Consider the following 13,394-nt stretch of genomic DNA (forward strand, 5'->3'; position numbering starts at 1 on the left):
GTAGTTTTTCCATAGTAGTAAATTATTAGTATTTCTGTAGTATATTGATTGTACTACGCTATAAGATTTTTTGTTGAATGTCTGTAGTATTTTTGTAGTATTACAGTACTTTCATGATTTTGTTGTTTTTGTAGAAATACTCAATTATTACTTTTTCGTATTTTGGTACTATTTCTGTTGTATATTTTAGTATTTCTATTTTAGAATCTTAGATGTACATCTCTGGTATTTCTGTAGTAAATTATTACTGTAGTTTTATTTTTGTAGTATTTTTGTCGTATTTCAATAGTAGAATTTTTGTAGTATCGCACCAAGGGATTGAATCCGGCCCGCGAGACAACACTCAGAAAAGCGCAAGAGAAAAACAAGCTGCAGGTTGAAATATGTCAACTTGATGTTGTCAAAGCCAGGTGCCTCTCACAAAGACACTGTACTTGTATTTATTTCTCTCTCTCTCTCTCTCTCTCTCTCTCCTCCACCCCTTTTCTCCCACTCTGTATGTCTCTTTCACTCTCTGTGTCTCTTTTTCTCTTCCTTTGTTGCTCTTTGTCTCTTTCTCTCTCTGTGTCTTTTAACCTCTTTTGCTCTAACTTCCTTTTTTTCCTCTCTCTTTTCTCTATCTCTCTTCCTACCGTTTGCGCTTTCTTTTCTCTTTTCTCTCCTTCTGTCTTTCTTTTTTTCTTTGGATTTCTTTCTTCCTCTCCCTTTCTTTACCCCCTCTCCCACGACTTTTTCTCTTTTGTTTCTCACGCTCTCTCCCTCTCTCTCTTTCTTTGTCCCGCCCTCTCTCCTTTTCCCTCCCTCTTTCTCTTATTTCTTTATCACTCTTTTTCTTTCTCTTTAATCTACTAGTCCGGCCCCGACAGAATGTTTGTTCTATCGTGTGGCCTCCGAGTTAAAATGAGTTTGACACCCCTGCTGTAGACGAACGAAAGTGACAATGGGGACAAAGACTGGGAGGTCGCTGGTTCGCGCCTCGGCCGAGTCATACCTAAGACTTATAACATTGGTAAAATGGCGGCGCCCTCTGGCTGCGGCTGCATCGGCTCGCTACAACGGGTCAGGTGTATCGACATTTCGTTCTGTGTACATTGTTACAAAGAATGACAATACAAAGGAAATTATTATTATTATTATAAAGTTGGCAAAAAGTGAACCGCACTTTGAGGCCCCCTATTGGTCGCAGGGCCTTAAGCAGCCTCTTAGTTCGCTTATACCTTGGGACGACTCTGCATGTGATGAATTGGTCCATGTAAGCCATTCCTTGTTCCTAAAAAAATTATTGAAAACAATAAGCGATATGTCTTTCGTTACAATACAGTAATCCCTCGGCTATCGCGGTTAATGGGGACCAAAACCACCCACGAAAAGTGAAAATCCGCGAAGTAACGACGCCCCTTCAAAAATGCTTACTAATTTTTTGGGGGGGGGAATTATTTTATTTTATTATTATTTTTTAGACCCGCGAAGCTCTGAACCCGCGAACGTGGAACTGCGAAATAGCGACGCCCCTTCAAAAATGCTTAAAAAAAAAACTATATATATATATTTTTTTTTTTAATTATTATTTATTTATTTTTTATTTTCTTTTATTATTTTTAGACCCGCGAACGTGGAACCGCGAAGTAGCGAAGTCCCTCTGTATATGTAAACAAAATGAGGAAACAACGTATCCATCATTTTTATTTTTGAGAAATAAAACGAGTTTAATATGTTATTTTGTTTATCTCCAACAAATATCAGAAGATAAAATATGATTGTACAGTGTTTCTAAGACCTTGGTTTTTCATGACCCAGAAAACCTTCATCTTCCACCATCTCTAGCAAGTCTAGCTGCTGCTCTCTGGAGCGGTGTTTCTCAACTTGTGGGTCGGGACCTTAAAATGGGTTGGGCATTTGCCTTGAAAAAAATCATGTTTTTAAAAGAGGGTTTTTTAAACCCCTTAAAGGTTGACGGCAATAATTCCTTGCAAATGCAAGTGGACACCCATCATTTCCACAACAGAAAAAGACCCATAAAGTTTGTTCACACATGTTAAGCATGCCTAAACGCTGATACAGCAAAGAATATATGAGTTTATGCGAAAGACAAAGCCACAAAAGTTTTGTTTATGAGAATATATTTTACTACATATGTTTTAAACTGCACAATCCTTTAGTCTCATCTCATCTCATCTCATTAGCCGTACCGCTTATCCTCAAACTGCACAATCCTTTAGTAAATTCAGTAAATTTGTCAACCTTTAGGCGAGCAAGCTCATAACGAGAGTGCATAACCACGTGACTTCACAAAGGAGCGCCCTCCCTGATCTGTTGAGGTTATGATTTGTAATTCCAGTCGTTAGAAAATGTTTTTGTTTCAAAAGTGTTAGAACTGTTAGCTTGTTGACACACATAGAAAAATGCTTTACATGTACCAAACTGACACCCCAACGAAAAAGTAAAAGGAAATAGCTTATTTTATTTCCTCTGCGAACCGGATGTTGTTCGTTTGAAGCCCCGCCCACCTCCGTTGGTTATTCGAATGGTTCGAAGGTTGTTTCTGGACACGTGTAATTCCGTTCAGGCGTGTGAGAAATATCTTCAAATATATAACTTAAAATGTGCGACAGAGGGAACGAAATGTTCACAGAGGAGCCCCATGGAGCCCAAGAAGAGACCGAGCGAGAACGTCAAAGGCCGGACTATGTTAGCAATCAGCGTCGAGTTGTGTTGAACAGAGCAGGTTGGTCACTTTAGTTTTCATAACATCTTAGACATCTCATTGTTGGCTCCTGAAGCCCACTATGCGATTAATGTTCTATATGTATCAGATATTTTTGAGGGAGAGTCAACTTTTTTGGTGTCGAGAAGTTAAAAGAAAAACGCTTATATAGGTCAATCCATCCATCCATTATCTGCACCGGTTATCCTCAGTAGGGTCGCAGGGGTTCTAGAGCCCATCGCATCTATCTTCGGGCAGCGGGCAGGGGACACCCTGAACTGGTTGCCAGCCTAGTTGCAGAGCACACAGAGACAGACAACTCTCTCGCTCATTCACACCTAGGGACAATTTGGACTGGCCAATTAAGCTGACATGCATGTTTTTGGAATGTGGGAGGGAACCGGATTGCCCGTAGGAAACCCACACAAGCACAGGGAGAACATGCAAACTCCACATAGGAAGTTTCGATCTCATGATCTAAGAACTGTGCTGCACATCCGCTAACCACTGCCCTGCCGTGCTGCCCCATATAAGTAAATGTTGCTGTTTAATAAACTCCATCAGTACATTAAGAAAAGGAGTCTTTTTTCGACATAATAATCTTCTCCTGTGTTTCCCTGTATCGATTTCGTGGGTAAGAAACCAAAATAAGGCGGCTTGGGGGAAAGTAGTTGCTATTACTCAGGGATCAGAATTTTCCGCGGATCCGCGGATTTCCGCTGTTTTTGGGGGGCTCCGCCCTGCTTTATTCCTGGACCCTGGCTATTTCAGCTGAAAATGAAAATCTCCATTCTGATCCCTGATTACTGTACACCGTAATTGTTATCCTGTTTCTTAACCTGTTGATTTTTTTCTAAATGTAATGATTTAGTACTATAATCATGAATAGAAATCCAAATTCAATCTTTGTCATTTAAGAACATATTAGTTTTAGACTCCCTCGGTATGATGCGGACTAAAAAATGAGCTAAGCCAAGGGTCAGCAACCCAAAATGTTGAACGAGCCGTGTTTGACAAAACCAGCTAAAAACAAATTGGTCTGGAGCTTTATATAAGCCTTGTTTTGAATGCAACGCATGCTGTGTGTAGCTATATTAGCTACATTGGCCTACTATTAAAATGACTCATTTTAATGCAAAGTATCCTGTGGAGAATGATGCCCCTCTTGTGGGATAACTTCTCAAGTTTAACGTCAATATTAATTGCAGTATGTTTCATCTGTTTGATCAAGTAAAGAAATGCAACAAATAATCAAATTTCTGTTATCATTTTTATTTTGAGGATTCGAAAAACAACAACAAAATGGAACCTGCATAACATTCCCTTCATCTGGGCAACAAAAAAAATGTACAATAAAACATAGCACACGTTTATAAAAATATAGCAGAATACCACACCATGATGCTGTGTGTATGCTCGCCATTTTCGCTCTGCAGGACATTAGCGGCTTCCATTCCAGGTTGCTTACCTACCCTTGTACTCCTTTTACGTCATGATTCTTAAACACATCACAATAAATTTATTGAAAGCAGACCTACAGCTGAGCAGGCATTGTTTGATTTGTTCTTGTTCCTCAGACCAAAAGCCGTCATCTGGGGAATACGCCACAGCGCATGAGAGCATTAAAAACTGACTACATTGAAGACATTGAAGAAGTGGTGGAATTGAATTTGATCGTCTTTCGTGTCACTGATGTCAAGGTTGTGAAACATTGTATGCAATGACATTAGACATGGCACTACAGTGTAAATGTGTACTAAAGAGAAAAATAAGATAAACGACAATCAGAATGAATAGGCAAAATAATTTACAAAGTAGTGCTCAGAGCCTGGCCTTGGTTACAATAATAGTGCATTGAAAGAATAGTGTATAGTAACAGTAGTGCAATCACATTTAGTAGCAACAAGACGTATCCCAAATTAGCCAAAAAATATTCATTTTCAGTTTTGTGTGCTTAGGTGGTTGATGGATATAGGGAAGAAACTTTCTGAGTCTGATAGTCTCTGTTTTAAGGGAGGTCTGTGCCTGCCAGTGGTCAACAAATCAAAAAGGGGGTGGCAAGAATGAGTAGAGTCGTTGATGTTGATGGACCTGCTTCATTTTTGCAAACCGGCAATGTCCTCCAGACTGGGCAGAGCCAACTATCTTCTGGGCTGTGTTGATTAGCGAATGTCGGTGCTTTTGACTGTATAAACAAGTCGGACCGCGAAAAAAGTAACGGCTTGCAAAAGTTATTTAAAAAAAAATGGAAAATGAATGCCAGGATAATTAATCCAAAAAAGAATCACCGGTTCATGAAGAGACCTACTTTTACAATCTGCACTTCCAACAAGACATCATTCTTCGAAGATGCGTGTTTTTTAAATGTGTTTTAGCATTTCTGGTGGACTTCCACTAAGTTTTGCGTTGTTTAGTTATCAGTGATCCGTCAAAAAAGGATGATATCCTGCAGATGTACGTTGACTTTTTCACATCCGATTGATTGATTGATTATTGCTCCAGCGAAGGTCGGGGGGTCCCGTCCCTGTGCGTTGAGCCGACCAGATGAACCAGGTTTTTCCAATGCTGGCGGTTTTGTGCCAGCTGTTCTGCATCCTCTACAGCAGGGGTCGGGAACCTATGGCTCGCGAGCCATATATGGCTCTTTCTATGAATATCTATGGCTCAGAGACAAATTTGATTGCATGCAAAATTTCTCCATCCTATTCGAAACCTGAGTATTTCGTCCTATTCAGGTACACGCAAAGCCAATCCAGAACTAAGTCTTACGGCGTTACTTCGCAGTATATATAGGGCACGTTTTTCACTACAATTTACAGTCAAGGTGTCACACAAAAAAGGTGGGAAAAAGACTCGTTTTGGCTGTACAACGCTAAAGAATCCTTTATATAAAAGTTCACTATATAATCTGTGTTCAGTGTTCAGATACCTTATGATGAATCCACAGAACACACTGTAAATACGCCAAAACACCGGAAGAGAACTTAGTCTTTTGATTGGGTGAGTGGGAGGGATGGGTGGAGCCATGCAAAAAGCGCAAGCACTCCCTCCCATCTCTCGCCCTACGCCATCTGCGCCAAAAGTGAGCTCATCAGGCTCCCTATTTGCAGAATGTTGTGACGTTTTTACACAATAACAGCTTGCATCTGGTTTTGAAACCAATATGTATGAAAAAAAGGGTCAAAAGGAGTTTAACCGATCTTGAGTAATTGCAAGAAAGAGACAAGTTTAAAGTGGTATGTTTGTTGATTTTGGGACAGGGGCTCTGGTATTATTCTCTTTTCATAATTTTTATCAAATCATCAAAAATAAATGTGCTGAAGACTAAGCTTTTGTCTGGGTTGCGGGTTTAGCAATTTTGTAAATTTGTCTCATAATATATGGTGTGGCTCTTTCCCAAAATAAAATTAATATTTTTTGCTTTTATGGCTCTTTGAGTCAAAAAGGTTCCCGACCCCTGCTCTACAGCAACTCCGTGTTGTTGGAGGTCGCTCGCAAAGACGTCGAGCCATCGAGTGCGGGGTTTCCCTCGTGGTCGTCTCCAGCCTGCGGCCTTTGGGTCAAACTGGAGAATGGCTCGTGTCGGATGGTCTGGTGGTAGACGAAGGACATGGCCAAACCAGTGGGTGCGGCGTTGTGCTCGGGGCTGGCACGTGCGGGCTCTGAGCTCTTTATTGGAGACTCGCTGGGGCCACTTGATGTTCTCGATGGTTCTGAGAGCCCTGCTATCAAAACCGTCGATTCTTGTGGCCAGGGTGTCGTTCAGGGGCCATGTTTCTGAGCCATAAAGCAGGATAGAGAGTACGGCGATGTTGTAAATGCGGAGCTTCGTCGTGCGTGCGATGGTCTGGTGCCGCCAGAGTGGTTTCCAGAGACACTGCAGAGCAGATGCTGCCAGGGCTCTTCTGCGGAGAATCTCTGGTTTTAGGTCCCCATTGTCTGTCACCATGGACCCCAGATACACAAAGCTCTTGACAGGCTCTACGATGTCGCTACCAATTTGGATGGGAGGTGGATCTGGTCCATCACCAACATACATGAATTTGGTTTTCGTCCAACTCACTTGGAGGCCAAGCCGCGCTGCCTCTTCGCTGTAAATGCCCAGAGCGTCTCTCAGCTGGCTGTAGGAAGTGCTGAGCATGATGGTGTCGTCAGCATACTCGAGGTCAGTCAGGTGGTAGTTGCCGAAAGACTACGGGGATGCGCTCACTAACCCTGAACATCAGATGGTCGATGATGCAATTAAAAAGGTCAGGAGCAGCCACGCAGCCTTGACGAACGCCGCTGGAGATAGTAAACCAGTCGGAGTCAATGCCGTTGATACGGACACAGCTCTCTGCGTTGCTGTAGAGCAGCTTGAACAGGGATATGATCTTGGGAGGTGCTCCGAGAGCTTGGAGGATGTTCCACAGTGAAGGGTGGCAGACGGTGTCAAAGGCAGCCTTCAGATCAATGAATCCGATATACAGATGGCGATCTTTACGGAATTCACGGGTCTTCTCTATCAGCAAACGGACGGCAGAGATGTGGTCCGTTGTGGAGCGGTTGGGCTAAAGCCAGCCTGCTGGGGACAGCGGCAGCTTCTGATTGCTGGAAGGGCACGGCTGAGCAAGATCCTGGTAAATACCTTGCCCGGGATGGAGAGTAAGGTTATACCTCTGTGGTTTCCACAGACAAGCCTGTCACCCTTGCATTTCCAGAAGTGCATGATGACTCCTCTGGTCCAGTCGGTGAGCAGCTGCTCCGATTCCCACACCTGGTTGAATATGCAGGTTAGCCACTCCACCATGCCATCACCGCCGGCCTTGAGCATCTCACCGGTAATGGCACAGATGCCGGGGGCTTTCTTGGTGTTCAGCTTCTTCAGAGCAGCTCTCACTTCCTCGGGTGTTACAGGGTCTGTGCAGCAGGCGTCGCTAGGAGCTGCCGTGTTTGCAGCCACGAGGAGAGTGGGATCAGCCGGGGGTGGTGCTGTGCTGCAAGAGGAGGCTAAAGTGCTCCTTCCAGCGCGCGAACAGTTGGCTTCTGTCATGATGAGGTTGCCGTCTGAGTCTTTTACCAGGGCTATCTTCATATGTGGGCCGCTACGGGCTTGGCGTAGTAGACTGAATACTCGGCTCATGCTGTTGTTGTTGGCCGCGGACTCAAACTGTTGGGCTTCTGCCTGCCAAAACCTCTTCCTATCTTCAGCGATGGCCACATTACGCAGGCGGTTCAGTCTCCGATACTCTGTGAGGTTGCCTCTGAGCCGGGCCTCACGCCGCTGGTCTATGATGTTGAGTGTCCTCTCTGATATCCAGGGCTTTCTCCGGGAGGATCGAGGACATTGTGAGCAGACTGGAGGACACTTTCCTTGAAGGCCGCCCAGTCTGTCAGCTTGTCAGGAGCCAGGGCATCGAGAGTGCGGCGGATGGAGCAACTGAAGTCTCTGGCGATGTTGGGGTCGCTGAGTCGGGAGGAGTCGGGGCGAGGCAGAGTCTTGTGCTGGTTGGCTCGGAGCTTTAGCTTGAGCTGGGCCACCAGCAGACGATGGTCTGTGTTGCCAAGCTGTGCTCCTCTAAACACCCGGCAGTTGGTTACAAACGACTTCCAGCGTCGTGATATCAGGATGTGGTCCAATGCCTTCCTGGTTCTGCCATCTGGGCTGTACCACGTCCAGTGATGGATGCGTTTCCGGGGAAACCAGGGGTCAGCAACACAGAGGTTGTTTTGGTGGCAGAGGAGGAGGAGGCGGTTGCCATTGTCGTTTGTTGTGCTGTCAACGAAGGTGATGCCGACAAGTGAGCCGGGGGACCCATCATTGGTCGATAGAGTGGTGTTGGCATCAGTGAGGTGACGTCGTGTGGTGGGGCTTGGTCGACAGCCTGGTGGAGTTGGTCAAAGAACGCGTCCTTCGCATCCTCATCAGCGACATCGGTGGGGGCGTAGGCGACGATCACTGTCATCTTGCCGTGATGGTGGAGGAAGCGAGCAGACAGTAGTCTGTCGCTTATGGGTGTCAAGCTGATGAGGGACTACCGGAGGGCTTTTGGAATGGCAAGAGCCACACCGTAAAGCCCGGTCCGACTCTCTGGGCCACTCCAGATGTAGCAATGGTTGCCAGCTGTTGTTTCACCATTGCCTTGCCATCGTACTTCACAGAGCCCTGCCAGGGTGATGTTATAGCGACAGAGCTCTCGGGACAGCAGGGTGGCAGCTCCGGGGCGAAGGAGTGTCTGGACATTCCAGGTGGCAACACGGGTCTTATGACGGAGGTCGATCCGTACTTGTTGGTCGGGGGCAGGCTGGGGTCCGTTACCGTGTTGGTCAGTCCGGTTTCTTTCTCTGGTCAGTTTCATAACAAAGGGGGTTTCTCCTGGGTGAGTTGTTAGCCCTCCGCAGGATAGTCGGTTGGTGGGGCTGCCACCTCACAGCGTACCGACACGCTGGGGTCTTTGTTTGTCTGGAACCTACCCCGGAGACCGGCCCGCCATGGGTGACCCTACCAGGAGCAAGCTCCCGACGGTATCACTCTCCAGGGTCACTGGACCACGCAAGCCCCCTCGCCGCATCAAGGCCAGACCCATCCGAGGGTGTTTTCACATCTATATCGACATAAATGTTGTGTATTGGTAATAGGACAAAAAATGGCAGTGCGTCTAGGTATCTGCAGAGATGGTGACGTCTGTCAGTGAGAGCCCTCGATTTGTTATAAGGTTTTTCAATACTTTGGAAAAATAAAGTACAGAAAGCCGACCATATTTGTGTAAAACTTGAGTTTTTTTAATCGCCAAAATGCTGAAAAGATTTTATAGCGATACTTTTTCTGTAAAAAAAAATATTTCTTGTGTATCCCACAGATGTCAGTGAAGAGTATCCTCTTCCTTGCCAACAGGAGCCTGGCGTTAAAAGGGAGCAGGAGGATTTGGAGCCCGTGCGTCAGGGATACTGCCGAGAAGGTGACGTCAGTGAAAATCCTCAATTGTGATAAGGGATTTACTTTGGAAAAATAAAAAACATAACATATCCTCAGACAGCTGACCTTATTCCTGTTTAACTGTTGTTTGTTCCTTGTTTGGTTGTGGTGTTTTTTTACATTAATGGGCAAACGGCTCTTTCTAGCGATGCTTTTGCTGTGAAAAAAAATGTGCGTAGAAAACGTATAAATCAATTTGTGTTTTTGTCTCGTAGACCAGCATCCTCATTCTTGGCAACAGGAATCACAGTTGCTGGGGGCTAAAAAGGAGGAGGAGGATTTGGAGCCTATTGGCGTAAAAAAGGAGGAACATTTCACACAGTTACCTGTGAATGGGTCCCGTTTAACCTCAGAAGATCAAGGTCTACATGAAGAGAACCATGGGTTGGAGCCTCCCAGATGCAGCTCCCGCCAACACGTGACAACAGATGATGACGACACGTCCGACTCTGCACGCACTGATTGTGATGAACAGCCAGAATGTGATAACACATGTTCTCTGTGTGGGAAAACCTTTCGACACAAGTCTCACTTGAAATCCCATATGATAGTCCACACTGCTGAAAAACCCCTTTCCTGCTCAGTTTGCGGTCAAAGATTCAGTCGGAAGAATGCCTTAAAATTACACACAAGAATCCATACTGGTGAAAAACCTTTTGCCTGCTCAATTTGTGGGCAAAAATTCAGCCAGCAAGGACATTTAGAAAGGCACACAAAAACCCACACTGGTGAAAAACCTTTTTCCTGCTCGGTTTGTGGTAGAAACTTCCCAGAGAGTGGGACCTTGAAGAGGCACGGGAGAATCCACACTAGCGAAAAACATTTTGCCTGCTCTGTTTGTGGTAGAAACTTCTCAGTGAATGAGACCTTAAAAAGGCACGCAAGAATCCACACTGGTGAAAAACCGTTTTCATGCTCAATATGTGGGAAACAGTTTGCCCAGAGTGGAACATTAAAGATTCACACAATTATCCACACTGATGAAAAACTTTTTGCCTGTTCGATTTGTGGTCAGAAATTCACACAAAATGGGACTTTAAAAAGCCACACAAGAACTCACACTGGTGAAAAGCCTTTTTCCTGCTCAGTTTGCGTTCAAAAATTCACTGAGAGCAGGGCCTTAAAAAGCCACACTAGAACCCATACGGGTGAGAAACTTTTTATCTGCTCTATTTGTGGTCACAAATTCAGCCAGAAGGGAAACTTCGATAGACACACAAGAACCCACACTGATGAAAAACCCTTTTCTTGCTCAATTTGTGGTAAAAGATTTCCATGTAAGGTCAAAGTTTATGGTCACAAGTGTGCTGGTAAGAACAGGAGTGATCACACTTCTTGATATAAGTTAATAGTTTGCATTTAACTTCAAGAAATCACAACCACCACTGAATTAACAGATTTCTGCACTTGACATCAGTGACATGCTTAAACTCAGTCAGCTTATTTTATTGTTCTGCTAGTTTTTCAATACTTTTTAAAATTCACGGGTCTTGCAGGTTGTATCCTTTTATTGAATAATTATATAACATCATGAATGACAGAAATCAGTATATATCCTCAATATGTTCACCTTTTTATTGTTCTCTTCTGATGTACTTTCTGAATGCCTTTGTGGACACATGTATTTCCAGTTGTTAATTTATATTTGTTTGACACTTTTATTTAATCTGATATGTAAACACAATAAATAATGATATACCAAAAGATGACATTTGAAATTAAAATGTTTTGTACTATACCAGTAAATTGCCTTTTTGTATTTATTTGTTTTCAAGTCATCCCCCCCTTTTTACAACTAAGCTGTTTGATTTTCAGGTAGGATTCGTTTCTTTGTCCTATTGGAAGGTTTTCCAAGCCTCAGCCTTGTCACTTACTAAGTGACTGACAAATATATATACAGACGCTGCCCTACTTTCGAAAAAGATGCGTTCCAAACGATCGTTCGTAAGTTGAATTTGTTCGTAAGTTGCTTCAGTGCTATATTTTTTATGGAATGTATGTTTAAGGTTCATATAAATATGTTTAAGGCTTGTATAAGTAACCTGTATCATTTTGTACTCACAAATAAACATTTAATTAAAAAATATGCTCTATAAAGGTAAGTTTAACTTACTTTCGAAGGATGAGCTTCAACAGTTAGGCGACTTCCTCCTCCGTTGTAAAAAGTGGCCGAAAAAGCGATCCAACCCTTTTCTCAACCGTATCAAGCTTTCTTATTCCACTTTCATTTCAGAAAAAACGGCTCGCCACTCTTCTTTACACTTTTACACCAACCATATTGAATGGATGCACGAAATATTAAACAATAAAAAGGCAAAGTTCTTAGCCCGCTGGAGACACAGTACAGTATGTGTTTACACACAAACTAGGAAGAGGAAGCCGGATTTCTTCTTTGGCAATGTCAAAGTATTTGTGAACATCCCGAATTTTTTTTTCGTATCTACTGTTTTTGGTAACTCAAATGTTCGTAAGGTGGAGAGCGTATGTAGTATAATAGACACTCAAAGCAAGGAGCGAATGCATACAGTGAAGAAAATAAGTATTTGAACATTTTGCTATTTCTCCCAGTTAGAACTGATGGAGGAGCCTGAAGTCTTTGGGAGAAATAAACTAAAAAGAAAAACCCAGAAATCACAATGCATGAATTTTTAACAATTCATTTGTGTGATATAGCTGCAAATAAGTATTTGAACATCTTTGAAAATTAATGTAAATATTTGGTACAGAAGCCTTTGTTTGCTATTACAGAGGTCAAACGTTTTTCCAGGTGTGCACACAATACAGGAGGGTTCTTGTCCCACTCCTCCACACAGATCTTCTCTAGATCAGTCAGGTTTCTGGGCTGTTGCTTAGAAACAGGAGTTTGAGCTCCCTCAAAAGATTTTCGATTGGGTTCAGGTCTGGAGACTGGCTGGGCCATGCTAGAACCTTGATATGCTTCTTACGGAGCCATTCCTTGGTTTTCCTGGCTGTGTCTTCTGGTTCGTCTTGGGATCAAGAGGTCGTAGGTTCGATTCCCGGCTCCTCTGTGTTAAGCAGCAAGTTGGAAATCCTCATAAAAACCCATACTGGTGAGAAACCTTTTTCTTGTCTCTAGTCAGGTCAAAGCTCAGGGTCACGTGTATGCTGGTAAAAAAAACAGGGATCACTGATTGATGTGAGCTCATATTTTGCATTTATAGATAGATAGATAGATAGATAGATAGATAGATACTTTGTTCATCCCCGAAGGGAAATTCACATTTCCAGCAGCATCCCTGAGCTGAGAACAATCGAGAACAATCGAAAATTTATGCTGAAGAAATCACAGCAACAACTTAATGAACGGATTTGTGTACTTGACGTCATTGACATGTCAAAACCTAGCCCATTTTATTGTGTTAATTTTGAAAAACGAAACAAAAAACACGTAAGTGGTGCAGCTTGAGTCATTTTATTGAATAACCCCATAAAAATAAACAATATCAGTAATTACACTGAGATCTCCATATGTCCATTTATTTACTGGCAATTTACTAATAGACATATACACACACACATATATATATATATATATAATATATATATATATATATATATATATATAATCTCATCTCATCTCATTAGCCGTACCGCTTATCCTCATTAGGGTCGCGGGGGGCTGGAGCCCATCCCAGCCATCTCCGGGCAGTGGGCAGGGGACACCCTGAACTGGTTGCCAGCCAATCGCAGGGCACACACGGACAGACAACTCAT

At 43.4% G+C, this 13,394-nt stretch overlaps 1 protein-coding gene across 1 annotated transcript in view; it reads left to right on the forward strand.

The window, feature by feature from the left end:
- LOC148351080 (uncharacterized) overlaps window positions 1-11,335 on the forward strand; it is a 30,971-nt gene extending 19,636 nt beyond the window's left edge. Inside the window, exons 4-5 of the mRNA XM_088319871.1 lie at window positions 9,544-9,642; window positions 9,875-11,335. Coding sequence (XP_088175997.1) covers window positions 9,544-9,642; window positions 9,875-10,998 — 1,223 coding nt within the window. The 3' untranslated portion in view covers window positions 10,999-11,335. The remainder of the gene's footprint in view (window positions 1-9,543; window positions 9,643-9,874) is intronic.
- Window positions 11,336-13,394: the final 2,059 nt, after the last annotated feature.

This window comes from Urocampus carinirostris, chromosome 16 (genome assembly GCF_059441175.1).
Source record: "Urocampus carinirostris isolate Australia breed hairy pipefish chromosome 16, RoL_Ucar_1.0, whole genome shotgun sequence".
Classification (NCBI taxonomy): domain Eukaryota; kingdom Metazoa; phylum Chordata; class Actinopteri; order Syngnathiformes; family Syngnathidae; genus Urocampus; species Urocampus carinirostris.